Source organism: Anolis carolinensis, chromosome 4 (assembly GCF_035594765.1).
Source record: "Anolis carolinensis isolate JA03-04 chromosome 4, rAnoCar3.1.pri, whole genome shotgun sequence".
NCBI lineage: Eukaryota > Metazoa > Chordata > Lepidosauria > Squamata > Dactyloidae > Anolis > Anolis carolinensis.
In genome coordinates, this window is record NC_085844.1 from 139,102,561 (window position 1) to 139,121,614 (window position 19,054).

The following is a 19,054-nucleotide window of genomic DNA, read 5'->3' on the forward strand; positions in this document are numbered from 1 at the left end:
AGACTGTTAACCCAAGTCAACCAATCAATCCAGAATACTGCAACAAGTATAACTAGCATGACTTTGCAATCTGTCAACTGCAGTAGTAGTTTACATATACTGTACTATTTTGAGAGATAGTCTAGGCAACAGCAAATGTTCACAGGTTTGCTAAGGATAAGAACATGTATATATATTTCTTGAGAAGACAGGAATCACAAATGTAAATCACCTGTATCTTTACTGTTTCCTATGATTGTGAAAATAACATCAAGATGAAATTAACATTTCAGATGAAAGCTGCTCTGAGTCCTCTTTGGGATGAGAAGGGCGGGGTTAAATATAGTAAATAACTAAATATGTGTATTAGTGGCATTACTATGTTACATCTAGAACAAAGTTTCTCAAACTATGCTCCTCCAGATGTTATGGACTTCAGCTCCCACCATTCCTAACAGCTGGTAAACATCTGGATCAGCACAGTTTGAGAAACACTGATCTAGAATATCCAAGTCTTCAAATTTTCCTTATCTGAAAATTTAATGGGGAGGAGATCCACAGGCACCATATTTGGGATCCTTGTTTTTATTTTATATACCTCCATAGCCCTAACATGGAGGTCCCCCAGATATGTGTTTATCCACCAGTTTTATCTTCCACTGAGACTTCCAGAATTTATTTGGTTTAAACTCTTTATAAATCTTAATCACAAATTAAAAGATTTGTAGCACAAGCTCAAGCAGGTTGCTTAGAAGGAAGAACTATTGAAATTGACAAGATTTATAATCCATTTTCTAAAGTTGTTTCTCAGCTTTCTTGTGCTTTTCTTTTCCAAACTAGATTAATAACATCCCCAAAATAAGTTGACATTTAAATTCCTTCCCACATAGCTTCAAGAACCAAGACCAGACTGTAAGAATTTATTTCCTCCTTCAATATGCTTAGGATGGAGTTTAGGAAATGGCATTTGACCAAGGCCTCCAAGTGACACGGCTGCAAACCAGGAATCTATATATAAACCCAAATGTACTACCTAATACAAACAGCTACTGTACATATATAAAAATGTTTGCACACACTAACCTGTCGAAATACTTCATTGACAAAATTTACATAACCTCGTGTGGACAGAAAGATCTGCTGCACCATCTCATACACTGCCCGATGTTGCTCCTCAATGCTGCAAAAGCTAGAATCACTGAGCCTCCGTTCAGAGAGAGTGTTGTTGTTTGAATGGCTTTTCTCTTGATCTGGTGGAACACTGTTCTCTGGCTCAGGATTTTTATCTTGCACTGCACCACCCACAGTCTAGAATAAAAGGAGGTGGGGGAAGAGAACGCAAATTATATTTTAGAAACATGCTATGCAGAAGAAATTTGAGTTAGGCTTATTGTTACTAGCAATGAAACAGCTCCACAAAACAACTGCAGTCCAACAACATATGTAGAGTTGGAATGAGTAAGTCCTGCAACAGAACAACTCATAATTCCATTTAATAAAATTTAAAGATGCCCATCTCACATGCTTCTTATGCTTAAAGGTTTGGAGAAAATTTACTCTGGTCTTTCTCATAATGTATTTGAGAACATGAAGCCACAAGCTTCAAAATCTATATGGGCAAGTGCAAGTTTTACTAGCTTCGATTTGTTTCAACTAAATTTCACTAAATATGTGTACATAACTGCTAGCTGTCACAAGGATGTCATTCAATTAGTAAATAAGCTTTCCTTATTTAACTATAGATAACACTTAACGCTCAAAGTGTGCAATATTTTAATGAGTGAAAGCAGCTACATCTATGTAAAAAGAAATCTATCTATACACATAATAAAAGTGAAAAATGTGTATGTGTGTATGTGGAGGAGCTGTCTACTTACACAGACAGCCTCCCACCTCCACAAACAGCTATAGTTCCCACTGTGCAGAAGACACCAATGGCTCTCCTTCCACTGACATGCAGGTTATAGTGAGCACCATGAACATGCAGCTCACACCCTTCCAGTGTCCTCCACAAACACCATTCTGCCCCCCACCCAAATGAAGGCTTTCATGCAGCGACAATTTCATCCTAGATGATCTATTTTTCCTCCAGAATGGACATTCCAGGGTTCCTTCATTCGCATGCCCCCGCCCACTGCCTCTACTTTGACCCTTAACCATTTCCTACCCTTTCCTATGGCACACAGTTAACAGAGGAATTGAACAGCAACTGAGCAAGAGGTTTGGAGAGAATTCACAATGATTTACAAGAGCTGTACTTAACCTACATCCAGAGAGCACTGTTAACCCAACCAATGATAGATCTGGACCAAACTTGCCACGGTTGATGGGACTTGCAGTACCTTCACTGATACTTTGACCCCCACCAACAATGGACTGTGACTAAACTTGGCACAGAGAAGCCCCATGACCAACCGAATATACTGCAGGGGTTAGTGGGAATGGACCTGGATTTTGGGAGTTATAGTTCACCAACATCCAGAGAAATCGTGACTCCCACTGACAATGGACTGGGACCAAACTTGGCACAGAGAAGCCCCATGACCAACTAAACATAATGCTGGTGATAGTGGGAATGGACTTTGATTTTGGGAGTTATAGTTCACCTGCATCCAGAAAGCACTTAACCCAGCTGACATCAGATCTGGACCAAACTTGGCACACAGACCCAACATGACCAACTTTGATTTTGGGAGTTATAGTTCACCTGCATCCAGAAAGCACTTAATCCAGCTGACATCAGATCTGGACCAAACTTGGCACACAGACCCAACATGGCCAACTGTGCATATGAGCCTGGTTTGGGGGTGATTGACCTCAGATCTGTGAGTTGTAGTTCACCCTTATCCAAAGAGCCCTGAACCCAGCCAACAACAGATCTGGACTAAACTTAGCACACAGACCCAACATGGCCAACTGCAAATACTGGAAGGGTTTGGGGGTGATTGCCTTGGAAATCTGGGAGTTGTAGTTCACCCTTATACAGACAGCACTAAACCCAGCCAATGACGGATCTGGATCAAACTTCAGTGATTTCACCTTACATCCCAAAACCTACCTAACATTCCAAAACAAACAATGCCTTCTTCTAATAATCCAGATATCACTGGGTCCCCAAGCTAGTCTATATACAAAAACCCTAAACCCAACTGGTAGTCTCACTTATAGTAGACTTATTAAATCAGTGGGATTCACACAATGTGGACCTAACCATTCATATGTTCATTCAGTAGACCTACTTTAGCTGAGATTAAGGTAAGGTCTAGCAATAACATTTATGTCAAAGTTTAAATAATGTGGCTTTAAAAAGTAAAACACTGATTTAAAACTTCATCAGAAATAATATCATAAAATCAGCAACGTACTTGAATGATTCTGGGCAAAACATCCCCTCCATTTTTAGAATTCTGTGTTGGTATAAAATACTTTTTTTCCAGAAAAAAGTTTACAATCCATTTAATAAAAACAACACGAGCAGTCATGTATGGTATTTTTGTGCTATAAACGTTTTCATTATTACAAGTTGCACTAACATATGATGGCTTAGGTCGCAGACCAGGGATGTCTGTAAAACAGAAAACAGGAAATGTATTTTTTCAAACCCTGACCTTAGGAACACCAGTTCATAGTGTAACCTTCCCACTTAGAAGAAACAATAAAAACTGCTGAATACATAGAAACACAAATGATTAATGTATTTCCAAGACAAACAAAATTTTCAAAAAGATGTTCGAAAGTGATTCTCTCTATACACTAGCGGAGCAGTCTAAATAGGAATTTAAAAAGTATAATTTGCACATACAAACTGATTCTCAGTCCAAAGAATATTATTAAAATTTCCTTGTTCAAATTGAACATTTTTATTATGCAAAGGATTAGCAAAACTAATGTATGTAATGTATGTTAGCCTTAAATGAGAAATTGGGCTTTTAGTGTACATTGCTAAAACAATGTTTATTAAGACATACATCTTCAAAACAAGCACGCTTATTTGGAAATAATTTTTTGCTGAAAAAATAGGATTTGTTAACGTGTTGTTTTTCATCTCCTCCCCAACAATTTTAGCCTAATTTTAAATGATATTTAAGGATTTAATATGTTAGTAATTATGTGGACTTATTTTATGTCTTGTTCATTTATGTTGATTTGTAATTTACTGAGTTATTTCTGATATGTTTATTGATTTGTTTATGTATTATTGTCGGCATTGAATGTTTGCCATTACTGTAAATATTTGTTGTGAGCCGCCCTGAGTCCTATCAGGTAGATAGGGTAGGCTACAAATAAAGTTTCATTGATTCATTCAAGTAAATATATATAAATAAGGTTTTAAGACAAATTCTGAACCTAAGCATATTACTTTAAAATCATGAAATCTTTATGTATTCACTGACTCTAAACATATTTACTTTACAAAACATCATACAGATTATATGACCCATAAGATCACATTTCAGTTAGAAACCCATGAGTTCCTGGCTAACCAAGATCTCTGGAGAAACACTTTTCTGTCATTTTCATGTTTCCCTGGGTTAGAATTAAAATATTCAAAATGCAGTATCAAACTAGAGCTAAATAAGTCATGGTTCAATAAGATCGAAATATCTTTCCATTTGTATAGATGGGTACATTTAAACCCTGAAAGTAACAATGTTTATAAAAAGTACTGCTCTACAAAATTTTTGAAAGGATTTAAAATAATGTATTTACTTACCAAGCACAGGTTTGTAGAGATTTGTTAGTTTTGTAAAACTGGGAAATAAATGAGGAAGATAATATTTTCTGAACAAGGCAAAAAGGAACTTAAACCCAGTATCATGATTCTCTTTATTCTTCCATTCCAAGCTTGCAGCCTGTGCCAGAGGTAAAAGGGGTTTCATATTCATACATAGATTTTTTAAAATAAAATTAACTGAGTTTTAATATTTATTTACAAGAAAACAACTTTCTTTTCCAATATATACTTGGACCTCAAAAAGGCACAGTAAAAAAATGTTTTCCCTAGCCCCAGCACATGAATACATATACAGTAGAGTCTCACTTATCCAACATAAACGGGCAAGCAAAACGTTGGATAAGCAAAAATGTTGGATAATAAGGAGGGATTAAGGAAAACCCTATTAAACATCAAATTACGTTATGGTTTTACAAATTAAGCACCAAAAACATCATATTTTAAAACAAATCAACAGAAAAAGCAGTTCAGTACACTGTAACATTATGTAGCAATTACTGTACTTATGAATTTAGCACCAAAATATCACAATGTATTGAAAATATTGACTACAAAAACACTGACTACTAAAAGGCAAACTGCGTTGGATACTACAGAACGTTGGATAAGCGAAGGTTGGATAACTGAGACTCTACTGTATAAATCAGGAAACACTCTTTTCCTGATGCACTTCCTGATGAGCAGCAATGGGGGATATGTAGCCATCTGACCACTATAACAGCCAATAGCAAGGCCTAACTTTAGAGATATTTGGAGTGAGTGTATGAATGAACAAATAAATTTAGGGGTGCATCAAGTGCAGGCTTAGAGCCAGATGTAGTCTTTCCAAGGTTGTTTGGAGGCCCAAGACACTAGAGATATTTCATTTTTTCACTCTTTAAAAGAGTTGCATGTTTCCACTGCAACCTTTCTTTCCTTCCTTCCTTCCTTCCTTCTTTCCTTAGTATATTTAGCTTTCTGTGTAGCTCAAGAATGTCCTGATGGCAGAAAGAGGTCTACCAAACCCTCCATAGTTGCCCTTATCCAAGTTAAATTGTATTGATGAAGTAGATTTATGGCATATTTACTCACTTGGATGACCATATATTTTAACAGTATTTGAAGGAAGGAGCAAGTTGGGTCGTCAGTACTCTTTTCACCAGAGGCATGTGGTAAAAGTGGTGTTATTTCCTCTGGAAAAATCTTTGCTAAAATAGAAAACAAAGACATGTTTTTCAAAGATGTAAAGTATAGTAGCATAAGCATGAACCCTGGTTTGCAAGACAAAAAGTTCAACGATTGGCTGTGTCATTTGTCAAAAAGTGCACTCTGTACTTACACTAAAACAAATATGATTGGTGGGGTTCAAAAAGAAACATCTATACTACTTTGTCTAAATGTCGTGTATACACTGTACAATCAGCCCTCCATATCCATGGATTCTGTACTATCCATGACTTGATTTCTTTTTAAATCCCAAAAGCAACACTCAGTTTTGCCATATAAGAGATTCCCTTTTACACATAATGGTCCTTAAGCATCCACTGTGTGTGTGTGTGTGTGTGTGTGTGTCAGTTCTGGAACCATACCCTAGAGGATCAAAGACCCATGATACATGCTTCATTAACCGGGCCTAAATCAAGAATGGGCATGCTCTGGATATTGGTGGGCTGCAGCAGGTGCTCATGAGTTTTCGAAGGTTGCAGTTGTGCCATTCTGGTTGTCAATTTGACAATGGAAAGTGACATCATATAATTTCGGTGTGTTATTTTGGGACAACGGGGTATGAATCTTGCTGTTTTGAGGTGGATGACATTGACAAGGTATGCACTGGGGAAAGTGGATGACGATAAAGCATGCATAAGATGTAGTTGTCTTACTGGAGGCAGTCTTTCTTCTGTCTAAAGAAGCATGCGGTAATACTTATTTGTCAGTTTAAACATTCTTCTTCATCATCTAAAATATGTTGTACATGTTTCAACAACAACAATATTTATTACAGTCCATAGATCCATCAGTAAACAAAAAGTTATTTTGAATTCTCCCATCTCAGGAGAAGTTCACTGTACAAGATACATCAACATGGTGTCAAGTGATATCCGTATCAGAGGTTAGTTGCTTCCTCAGGCTCCTCCTCCAAATGTGTTAGATTATGGTTCTCATCATCATTACAACTATTGCTTTTTTCTCATATACAAATTTATGATTGAATCCATTAACAAATATATTAAAATTTATCTGACTACAGGGTTTTTTTCAAGTGAGATGACAGACCAACTAAGCAAGTATACAGTAACTTTCCTTCTCTAAATACCTTAGACAGCAAATATACAATGTGTAAGAACTAACCATCTGGAAGACTGGAAGGAGAGCTAATGATAGTATCCAGTGTACATGGACCTTTTGAAGACATCACTGCAGGAAAACCAGGCACAAGGCAAGCAAAAATTAGCAGCTGCTCCTCAGAGCAATTGGTCTGGAGCGCTTGCAGCCATAGAAGAAATAACCGGATTCCTTCACATCTTATCTAAAAAAAGACATTTAAAAATATATACAATGTTTTAAAAACCCGCCATTAATATTGAGAAAATACAGAATTGTTTAATGTCTTAATTAAGGGCTTTATCTTATTTGCCTTAAACAAGAGATTATCAAAGCACCAAACCAGCTATATCTATACTAACATACTTTTCCCACAAGATATCACTGCTTGTATGATTGTTTCTATATATACTCATCTATGCTTTATAAGTCTATAATGCTCCCTAAGAGTTACTATCACCATTCTGAAACTTCAAATGTCAACTCAGAACAAATATAGCTCTCCAAACTATGCCCTGGATTGGAAACATGCTGCCTTTCCCCCTTTCTGTTCTTCACTAGATTCCTTCTGTGGTTTGGCTTTTTTTTTTTTTTTTACCGTAACTATAATTTACTCTGAAGTTTGTATCAACATTAAAATTATTCTCAGTAAATGTAATTCAAATAATACATTTGAGGTATTAGGTGGCTATCAAATTGTCATTGTTACAACTCAGTAAGAGAAGAATGGGATAAAATAGAATTTGTATATGCAGCAGCTGTCTGACAAAGCAAAACGTTTTGCAGGATCATCTGAACAGAGTATGGGTTCCCCTGACGTTAAGTCCAGTCATGTCCGACTCTGGGGATGGTGCTCATCTCCATTTCTAAGCCGAAGACCCAGCATTGGCCGTAGACACCTCCAAGGTCATGTGGCTGGCATGACTGCATGGAACGCCGGAGCGGTACCTATTGATCTACTCACATTTGCATGTTTTCAAACTGCTAGATTGGCAGAAGCTGGAGCTAACAGTGGGCACTCACTCCGCTCCCTGGATTTGAACCTGTGACCTTTCGGTCTGCAAGTTCAGCAGCTCAGCGCTTTAACACCGGAGGCTCCGAACAGAGTATATGTGTGTGTATATAAACACATACATACATACAGTCCAATTAGACATACAGTCCAATTGAAATCCTATATATTAAAATACTTCAATAACAGGTTTTAGCAGCTGATTAAAGCCTTTCTTATTCAGGCAGGCATTTGAAGAAGAAAGCTTATAAGACCATGTCAAGGTGTGCTGAGGAGTGATGTATGTATTTCAATAGGTTTTTAATTATTTTAATGGCTTTAAGTATTTATTTTCATAGTCCTATAATTCTATTTTAGAGACATTACACTGGCAATGAAGGTCCGCATAGTTAAAGCAATGATATTCCCTGTGGTAATATGGATGTGAGAGCTGGACCATAAGGAAGGCTGAGCGAAGGAATATAGATGCTTTTAAGCTGTGGTGTTGGAGAAAAATTCTGAGAGTGCCTTGGACCACAAGAAGATCAAACCAGTCCATACTCTAGGAAATAATGCCCGACTGCTCACTGGAGGGAAGGCTATTAGAGGCAAAGATGAAGTACTTTGGCCACATAATGAGAAGACAGGAAAGCTTGGAGAAGATAATGATGCTGGGGAAAATGGAAGGAAAAAGAAAGAGGGACTGACCAAGGACAAGATGGATGGATGTTATCCTTGAAGTGACTGACTCAACCTTGAAGGAGCTGTGGATGGCCACGGTTGACAGGGATCTCTGGTGTGGGCTGGTCCATGAGGTCACGAAGAGTCAGAAGCGACAGAACAAATAAACAGCAGCAACATAATTCTATTTTAGTTTTTATATGTTTTAAGTTTTAAATTGCATCCTGTATTGTTTTTAGTATTGTTAGCCACTAGGAGTCTTTTTTAAGAGAGTGAAAGTGGAATGATAACAAAAATAATTTAAGCCTATGTTCTAATGTTTTCAGAATCAAAGCAAGGCACTATTCAGCATAATTAGTCTCTAAATGCAAATACAGAAGCAGAAAAGCAATTACTGGATTATTTCAGAGAGATTACATAATCTGCCAGAGTTCTCAAGGCAAAGGTAGTTAGATGTAGGTTTTAATCAGCTGACAATACTTGCAAAAGGAGTGTTTATTATACTACTTTTCTACACAATATGTTGTTTTATTACAAATACCTTGCTAGATGAAGATGGGGAGAGGTAGAATTTAACGTCTTTCTGCTATGTTTGCTTAGTTTTTCTCTACAGCAACAGGCAAGGGCTGGGAAGAGATATTGGGGAGGGGGAGTTGCAGTGGTCTATTGGGAGACGATTTCTCCCACGTGCCCCATCCCACAATCTGCTGGGTCTCAAGTGGCATTTACTTATACTGCAGAACACACTCTAAACCTTGTTTTATGTGTTAGCTGGCTAATGCCGATCTTGGTGTGAAAAAGCTTCCTATAGATCTGTTATTATGGCAGACCCCTGACTGGTACTTTTGCAGCCAACGGAACTTGGATCCTCTACAGGGGAGGAGAACTAATTACAGTGGTCTAATATAGTCCTCTGCAGGTTGCTTATGAATCTATTTCACAATCCTTTTGGGGATTTCCCTGTTACCTTGGCAGGTAATCATGTCAACGCATTGACTGATCTCTAGAAATAAGAAATGGCATTAGCAGTAGACAAAATTGTTCCTAACTGTCCTGAGCGGTCAAGGGCCTTTTTCATTCTGCCCCACTGAAAAAGAAAACAGAACGCTTGGCAGCCACAGTGAAGCATCTACCAGATACTTCGTGAACAAAATCATGCAACTCTGCTCTGATTTGGATACTATGGTTCACTCAGGTTAAGTCAATGTAACCTTGGCACCTTGGAGTTCCTGGTTCCAGAAAGCAGCCAGAGTGAGAGTGGCTGAGGGTGAAAGGAGCATGCAGAATGCCTCACTTCAGCAAGGTAGTTTTCTATTCTGCCTGTGGTGAAGCCATTATTGGGGGGGACCCTTTCCTTGAACATACCATGGTAGAGAATTGCACGTCAGTCTCTAATATCCCCTTCTTGTGCAAGGATCATGTGATAACCTCTCAGCTCCAGGGTCTCCTATACACAACAGATTATTTATTTCACTTCAATCCATCTTTCTGCCTGGCTATGGGGCATAGATAGTGCCAATTATTTGCAAATGGGACTTGGAGAGGATATTCTTCTAGGTCTCTCAGCCATGGTATCCTTGAGTTACTTCTCTGGAGTGGGATTTGCTTAGTAAGAAGGCAAAAATAATAACCACAGATGGACAGGTTGCTTACCTGTAACCATGTTTCTTCGAGTGTACTCTGTGAATTCACACTAATGGAGAGGCTGCGCCTGCGCAGGTTCCAACGGAAACTCTTCCCAAGCTGAAGTTTAAATTTTGGCGGTAGCCACGCCCCTCCGTCCCCGGAGGGCATATAAGGCAGCCCTCGGTGCCCGCTCCCCAGTTCCTACGCCGCTAAGGCAACGAGGAAGGAAGAGGGTTTGCCAGAGGGGAAGGAAGGGCGGGCTTGTGTGAATTCACAGAGTACACTCGAAGAAACATGGTTACAGGTAAGCAACCTGTCCTTTTTCTTCGTGTACTCTGTGAATGCACACTAATGGAGACTAGCAAGCTTAGGTCTCGGAGGCGGGCTAAGCAAACCCTGACAACGAGATAATGTCCAAACATATGTTTATTAAACATCAATAACATGGTCCGAAGGACCCATTGAAGTATTGCATGAACACACGCATAACACCGAGAGCAACCCGGTAAGGCATGATATAAACAATGTAAGAAAACATGTGCAAGTAAGGCGCATCATTCTCCAAAGGAGGAAGGCAGTGGCAAATAAGGCACAATTTGTCAGAGATAACAGTGCAAACATGTACTGAACAGGAAAACGACAAAAGGATGGCATGAAAAAACATCCACAAAATAGGAATACATGAAGGGGCCTTTCAGGACAAGCAGGATGACAAAACTGCCCTAGCAAAGGCTGAATCCTTTAAGGTTTTCTGGTCTACCCTATAGTGAGACACAAACGTAAGTGGGTTGGACCAGATCGCTGCCCTGCAAATAGAGTCCAGGGGGATACCCCTTAGGAAGGCAGTCGACGTGGAGAGGCCCCTCGTCGAACGCGGGCGGACCGACGGAGGGGGTGGGCGTTTGGCCAGTTCGTAGGCCAATTCAATAGCCTGAGCAATCCAATGAGACAGTTTCTGTGAAGAAATAGGATTGCCCAGTTTATCTGGAGCATGGGCCACAAAAAGTTTTGAGGTCTTTCGAATGTCTTTAGTACGGTCTCGATAGAAAAGGAGTGCCCTGCGCACATCAAGGAGGTGCAGTCTCCGTTCAAGGGGAGACGAGGGGTCTGGAAAGAAGGCGGGGAGGACAATGTCCTGGTTAAGGTGAAAAGCTGAGACCACCTTAGGAAGGAAGGTGATGTCCGGGCGGAGAACGGCACGGTCATGATGAAAACGGAGGTAAGGTTCATCAACCCGAAGGGCTGCCAGTTCCGAGGGTCTGCGCGCTGAAGTTATGGCCACCAGGAAGGCAACTTTCCAAGAAAGGAGACGTAGGTCGGTCGAGGCCAAAGGCTCGAAAGGGGGGGTAGTGAGCTGGGAAAGCACGAGCTCGAGGTTCCACCCCGGAGTAGGAGGCTGAGACGGGGGGCAGATGTTATTGTATCCTTTTAAGAAGGTTTTGACAAGGTGATCAGAGAACAACGACGGTCTACCATGTTGTTGAAAACACCAGGATAGGGCGGCCAAGTAAGATTTCATAGAAGCAAGAGAAAGTTTTTGGTCTGCCAGAGACATAAGAAAGTCTAGCACTATCGGTACCGAGGTTGGGAAGGCAACAATTCCTCGGGAGCGAAGAAAGGAGCGGAAGCGAGAAACTTTATAAGTGTAAGATCTGGTTGTAGCCGGCTTGTGAGCTGCGCGGAGGACCTCCTGCAGGTTCTGCGGGAGGGAGGTCAGGCGAGAATTCTCCAAGCAGTGAGATGTAGAGAGGGGAGATCCGGGTGCAGGATCTGGCCGTTCTCCCTGGACAAGAGGTGCGGGAGGAGAGGCAGGGTGACGAAGGTCGCTCTGGAGAGATGAAGAAGAGCCGGGAACCAAGGTTGGCGAGGCCATGCTGGAGCTATCAGGATCGCCGACGTCGGTATCGACCGGAGTTTCTGTAGGACCTTTGGTATGAGAGGAAAAGGCGGAAAGAGGTAGATCGGTTCCGCTGACCAGTCTAGAAGGAAGGCGTCCCCCAGGCAGCCTGGAAAGGAGGACGGGGGAAGTCTCGCCCCGTACCGAGGCAACTGTGCGTTCTGGGGAGAAGCGAAGAGGTCCAGAGTGGGAAAGCCCCATTTGTGAAAAAGAGAAAGAAGAGTCTCGGGATCGAGCATCCACTCGTGGGAGGAGGTCGTCATTCTGCTGAGGGCATCCGCTAAATTGTTCTGGATCCCGGGAAGGTGAATCGCCGAGACTTGAATGTTGCGGGCTATACACCAGTACCACAGCTGGGAGGAGAGAAGCATCAGCTTCCTTGAACGCGTGCCGCCCTGTTTGTTGATGTAGAAGACTGCTACTGTGTTGTCTGATTGGACGAGGACAGATTTTTGGGAGATCAGGCGGGAGAAGGCTTTCAGAGCCTTGAAGATGGCAAGAAGTTCCAGAAAGTTTATGTGATTGGCCTTCTCGGAAGGAGACCAGAGGCCTTGAACAGTGAGACCGCTCATGTGGGCTCCCCAGCCGAAATTGGATGAGTCCGTGGTTATAGTGGACGAGGGAGGAGTCGGGTGGAACGGAAGACCCTTGCAGACGTTGGAGAGGGACTTCCACCAGAGAAGCGACCGACGAACGTGGAGTGGGATGGAGAGAAACCTCGAGTTGAGGTGGCGAAAAGGCTTGAAAACGTCTATAAACCATCTTTGCAGAGCGCGGAGATGGAGCCTGGCAAACGGGGTTGTGAGGACTGTGGAGGCCATGTGGCCCAGCAATACCTGGATGGACCGAGCCCGAACCCTCCGGTGGGTCTCGCAAAAGGAGATTTGTTGACGAAGGGCTAGGAACCTGTCGAGCGGGAGAGAGACAGTCCGAGAGATTGAGTCGAACAGGGCACCGATGAAGCGGATTTTGTTCGACGGAGTGAGGTGAGATTTGTCGGGGTTTAGCTGGAGACCGAGAGATTCTAGAAGGGAGAGGGTGTATTCGACATGACGTCGGAGGAGGGCAGGGTCGGATTCGACCAGAAGCCAGTCGTCTAGATAAGGGAAGACTGTGATCCCCTGGAGCCGGAGGTGGGCGGCCACGACAGCGACGACTTTGGTAAAGACCCTTGGGGCCGTAGAGAGGCCAAAGGGTAAAGCGGTAAACTGGTAGGTTTGGTCGAGAACTTTGAAAGAGAGGAAGCGCCTGTGGGTTTCTCGGATCGCTACGTGGAAATACGCGTCTCGTAGGTCTATAGACACGAAGTAGTCCCTGCGTTGAAGCATCGGGAGGATGGAGGCGATGGAGACCATCCTGAACTTGGTTGGACGTATGAAGGCATTGAGCATGCGTAAGTCCAGAATTGGGCGGAGGCCCCCACCCCTCTTCGGGACCGTGAAGTATCTGGAGAAGAAGTTTTGAGGGTCCTGTATCGATGGAGAAGGCCGAATAGCCCCTTTGGCGAGGAGGGCGTTGACCTCTGCGAGAATTTCTCGAGAAGGGTTGGAGAGAAGAACTTGTCCCGTGGGCGGGAGCTCCTCGAACTCTAAGGCATAGCCTTCTTGGACAATCTTGAGGACCCAGGCATCTGAAGTGATAGATTTCCACCGGTGAAAGAAGGGAGCCAGGCGGTCTAAAAAGAGACCATGAGGTTGATTTGGTGGAAGAGAGGGGTGCAGAGGAATGAGAACTGCATCGGTACCGTAGAAAGAGTCTCTGGAGAGAGAGATGGCATCAGGAACGCCGGTGGGGTTGACCAGCGGTGGGGGTGGTACGACCGCGTTGTCTTTGCGGTTGAACAGCGCGTCGAGGCTGTTGGCGGTTCTGGTTGTTCGGTACCGAGGGACGCCTGAAGGATTGATGGCGGTAAGAGGGAGGCGGGAAACGCCGAAAACGCTGAGGAAACCACTTGGTGCGGTGGGTTTGGGGTTGGTCACCGCATTTAGTGGCCAGAACTTTAAAGTCATGGTTGGTTTTGAGCTTGTCGTCAGTGCCAGAGTTGAAGAGGCCCATGGCGTCGAAGGGGAGGTCTTCGATGACTTGCCTGGAGGAGGAGGACAAACCGGACGACCTCAGCCAGGCGTGGCGACGAATGGCAATGGCATGGGTGATCATCTTGCCGGCCGTGTCGCCTGTATGCTTAGCCATCTGAATTTGATGATGCGCCAGCGAGTCGGCCTCTTGCTGGAGGGTGGACAGAACCGACCGGTCTTCGTCGGACAACTTCGCGAAGAAGGGCTGTGCTTTTTCCCAAATGATCTGCTGGTAGGCCCCCATACAAGCCCCATAGTTCGCCATTCTACAAAGTAGAAGGGCCCCGGAATAGAGCTTACGACCGACCGCGTCAAATCTCTTGCCCTCTCTATCTGCAGGGGTAGTGGATTCACGACCGGAGGTTTGAGAAGCCTTAACGACCATGGAATTTGGGTCGGGATGGTGTTTAAGCCATTCTAAGGTGTCGTCATCTGTACGATACCAAGATTCGATTCTCTTCGAGGTAGGAGGAATCGAGGAAGGAGTCTTCCAAGATGATTGGATGACATCTAGAAGGTACGGCAAAAACGGTAACAACGTGGCTGGAGGGGCTTGGGCTTGGACCCGTTTGAAAACCGGGTCAGACACCGCCTTGGAAGTTTGTTTGATTTCCAGACCCAGGGCATCAGCCATTCTAATCATTTGTTCAGAGAAAGCCCGAATGTTGTCGGTAGGCGAAGGAGGGTCCACCTCATAAGCATCATGAGGAGGAGAGAGATCGAGGCCTAGAGATACCACCGAGGCCGAGAGAGCGGAATCAGGGCAATCGACATCAATCTCATCATCCTCAGCCCCTTGAGGGGACTGAGGAGGAGATGACAACACAGTCTCTGGTGGAGGCAAAGCCTCAAGAGCAGGAGCAATCTGTGGCCGAGTTTCCTTTGAGGCCGAGGCCTGGGCCGCTCGAGCCAGACGAGTGGTTTGTCTACCCCGCTCCGGTGTCGAGGTCGGGGGAAAAAGCTGTTGCCGAGACGGGCGATGTGAGACCGCAGGTCGAGGAGACGGCACCCTGACCACTGTCTGAGTGGAGTGGTGGGGTGAGTCCTGTAACTCGCCATCAGAAAGTTGGTGAGGAGAAGGCTGACGAGGCCGCTGAGCGGGAGCGATGGGAGAGGACTTTCTAGAAGAAGTCGCCGAAGAAGGGACGTCCATCTTGGAGGAAGCAGAGGAGGAAGAACGTTGGGTCGCCCTCTTCTTTGCAAGCGGTTGTTTTGATGGAACCCTCATGGATTTACCCGGTGTGGGAGGGACCATTGCTGAGTCGGATTGGGTCCGACAAGCTTCCTCATGAGCCCTTTTAAAGGCGATCTTCATCGCAGAGGTCGACGGAGGGGACCCGAGATGGGATCGAACCGAGGACACGGAGGCCACCGAGCTCGATGTCGAGGAAGGGCCGACCCGACCGGAACGAGTCGACATAGTAGCCGTGGTGAGTGTGCACGGCGGTTTGGCGGCTTTAGCCGTTTTGGAGGCTCTGGACGCCCTGGACGAGACCGAGGGAGCTTTAGCTGTCGGAGCCGACATCGATCTCGGGTTGAGCGACGGCTTCGTGCCCGAAGTCGACGGAATGGGCTCAGGGGCAAGCGATTTTTCGTAGAGCGCCGCTCTAAGCCTCGCGGCTCTATTCTTCCTAGCCTGAGCCGTCAGGGCTAGGCAGAAACGGCAGGTACCGACGACATGTGCCTCCCCGAGGCAGAAGAGGCACTTGGCGTGGCCGTCGGAATCAGGAATTTTAGCGGCACACTGAGTGCAGCGCTTGAAGCGAGTCGTAGACATGAGAGTCCGAAGTGAACCTTGCGGCGGAAAAAAAAAGGAACTGGGGAGCGGGCGCCGAGGGCTGCCTTATATGCCCTCCGGGGACGGAGGGGCGTGGCTACCGCCAAAATTTAAACTTCAGCTTGGGAAGAGTTTCCGTTGGAACCTGCGCAGGCGCAGCCTCTCCATTAGTGTGCATTCACAGAGTACACGAAGAAAAAGGGTAATGAAGACACTGAAAGATTTTCTACACTTTGGCTCAATCACGAATCAAAATGGAGAGACTCCATTGAAGAAACCAGAAGCCAATTAAGACTTGGCAAGACTAAAGGAAATAGGAAAGATCATGAAGGGTAAAGACATACAACTGAATTTCAAAATCTAGTTTCTATGTATGGCTATAAAATCTGAACTAGAAAGCTGATAGGTAGAAAAGTGAAAGTGATGCTGGAGAAGAGTGATATCATGGACTGCTATAAATCAAGTTTGAACTCCACATTAGAAGCAAGATGATGCTTTCATACTTTGGCCATATTATGTGATGACGCAATTCACTGGAAAAGTAACTCTTGATAAAGCAAAGTTGTAGGGAAAAAGGATAAACGCACTATAGTTGGATTGACTCAATCAAGAAAGTCATGATTTCCCTGAGTTTACAAGAGTAAGGCAGCTGATGATTATCTTGGCAATCTCTCATTCACAGTGAAAGCTGCAAAGCTGCCAGAGTCTTAAGATCTTCCAAGAAGGCTTTCTCTCGATACCAACACCATCATACATATTTCTAGTGAAGATATGGGAGACAGTCTTCTCAATGGCTCTCTCAGACCCCTTCCTCACAGTTGAATAAAATCCCACATTTTCAGCTTTGAACTAGAATATATGGCAGTGTGGATTCAGAGAACCTAGTTCAACGCAGATATTGTGGGATTTTCTGCCTTGATATTCTGGGTTATATGGTTGAGTGAAAGCCTCACCCCCCCCCCCCCCCCCAAGTCAGTGGAATTCTTTTCCATGAGAAACTGGGCTGGTCTCCTCCCTGTTCTCCTTTTGTTAGCAGGAAAAGACCAATTTATTCAGTCATTAGATAATTGGTAACCAAGCGAATTTTATGGGGATTGTGTGCTGTTTTTTTTTTAAAAAATGATTTTATACTTTTACAAATGTAATGATGGTTTAATGTAATGATTGCTTAATTGTGTTTAAATCTTTTTATTGTCAAAGGTTTTATTTTTTGCTTGTCTTGTCTGTAAGTAAGGTCCTTGGGATCCATGCTGGGAGAATGATATGTAAGAAAAAAAAAACGGCACAGCAGAATGCAGTAAAGAACGCAGTCCAAACTGTAAAAGAAGGAAAACATATACAACATCCACAACACAACAAATGTAGAAAACAGCATGAAATATGCTTATGAAACTCAGGACTGCATATTATTTCTCAGTCAGCTAAGCTCCAATACTTCTCCTGCTACTACTTGGGAACCCTTGAGATTTCTCCCCCTAAACTTGATGTATTGCTGCACCATTGTTGCTCATATATCCTGCATATGCTTGAGCCATGTGCCAATCCTGCAGTCGCTGACCATACCAAGGCTCCTTACAGGACCTCTACTTATTTTAAAATTATTTCATGGTAGGAAAACATCCAGATTATTGTAGTGTTCAGGTCAAAAGTATAAAGCTTTCTAAAAATTGAACACTTATCCACAGGATCAAATTGCAGTGAATTTTTATTTTCTTTGACATATGGAAATAGTCATTGCCTTTTGTCTGCTAATCAGCCTGTTGTTGATAAAACAGCACAAAACCCAAAGAGCAAATGTCTAAGTAGTTCTTCGGCAGTCACAACAGCGACAAGGGGTCATTACCAAATAAAACTCACTGGCATGCAGTGTATTGCAAAATTTGGATGACCATATATAGGAAACTGATATACATCAAATACTCTAACTTTCAACCAATGTTTGATTGGGTTACTATAGACAGACATTTGCAAAAAGGTGTAGCTTAGTGCAGCTTGTGTTATATTGCTCTAACAAAAACAGCATTGTTTTACCTACTCGTAAAAAAACAAACATGACTATAAAATTGACCTGCTATTTGCTTTAAAGCTCAGTGGCACAGCACATGCTTTTCATGCAGCAAATCACAGAATTCATATTAGTACTTCTTGTTAAAAGGCTCAAGCAGCCATTAATGGGAGAGATCTCTGTCAGTGAGCCAATGACAATCAAAGAAAATAATACTAAGTTAGATCAATGAAGGTCCTTGGTATTTGCTGGAGTTGGTTCCACGACCTCCGGTGGATACCAAAATTTGAGGCTGTTCAAACCCCATTATATCTAATGGCATAGTAAAATATAAAGCAAACGCATGGGGTGCTTTTTGGAACTTTTTAGTTGGGAAATATTTTCAAGCTATGGGTGGTTGAACCCATGGTTACAGAATCTGTAGATATGGATGGGTGACTGTAGTCTAACTTAGTGCTTCTTAAACTGTGTGTCCCGACTCCAAATGGGATCCCCTTAGCTCAATGATGGTATCACAAAAAAATTGTTTGCAACAACATGTAGTGTTTACAGTGTAGAAAATGTTTTAGCTGTATTTGATAAAAAGAAAAACCAACCTGTTTAGCAAGCCTTGCAAATGCTGAATTGTTATCAGTAAATGTTTGATTTTATACCTATTTTATATATCCATATACCTGGAGTCACAAAACAAATTTTTAGGCGGAAAGCGGTTGCAAATGGGAAAATTTTAAGAAGCCCTTATCTAATTTACTATATAGCAGTTTTCTTTCTTCCATTAAAAAATCTCACAATTTGTGATGAACTACTTCAACATAGGATTACTTTGGTGGGGCAAAGAGAGAGAGAGAACAAAGTACATCATTGCCACTATCTTGTCATGTGGTTCTGGACTATGTGTTCAGTATGTATGCAATAGTGTTTTTATATACCTCCTAAAACTTCATTATCACAATAAGAAGTAAAACAGCAATAGCTAAAAACTATACT

At 42.9% G+C, this 19,054-nt stretch overlaps 1 protein-coding gene across 6 annotated transcripts in view; it reads right to left on the reverse strand.

Annotated features, from left to right (window-relative positions):
• Positions 1–19,054, reverse strand: part of ralgapa2 (Ral GTPase activating protein catalytic subunit alpha 2) — a 205,701-nt gene that overhangs the window by 154,071 nt on the left and 32,576 nt on the right. For all 6 annotated transcript variants that reach the window (XR_010005277.1, XM_008109089.3, XM_062977917.1 and 3 more), the window contains 5 exons: positions 7,043–7,220; positions 5,786–5,901; positions 4,694–4,832; positions 3,345–3,544; positions 1,063–1,287 (listed from right to left, as the gene is read on the reverse strand). Coding sequence is in view for 5 of the 6 variants with exons in the window: in XM_008109089.3 (XP_008107296.1) it covers positions 1,063–1,287; positions 3,345–3,544; positions 4,694–4,832; positions 5,786–5,901; positions 7,043–7,220 (858 nt within the window). In the remaining variant the exon portion in view is untranslated. The remainder of the gene's footprint in view (positions 1–1,062; positions 1,288–3,344; positions 3,545–4,693; positions 4,833–5,785; positions 5,902–7,042; positions 7,221–19,054) is intronic.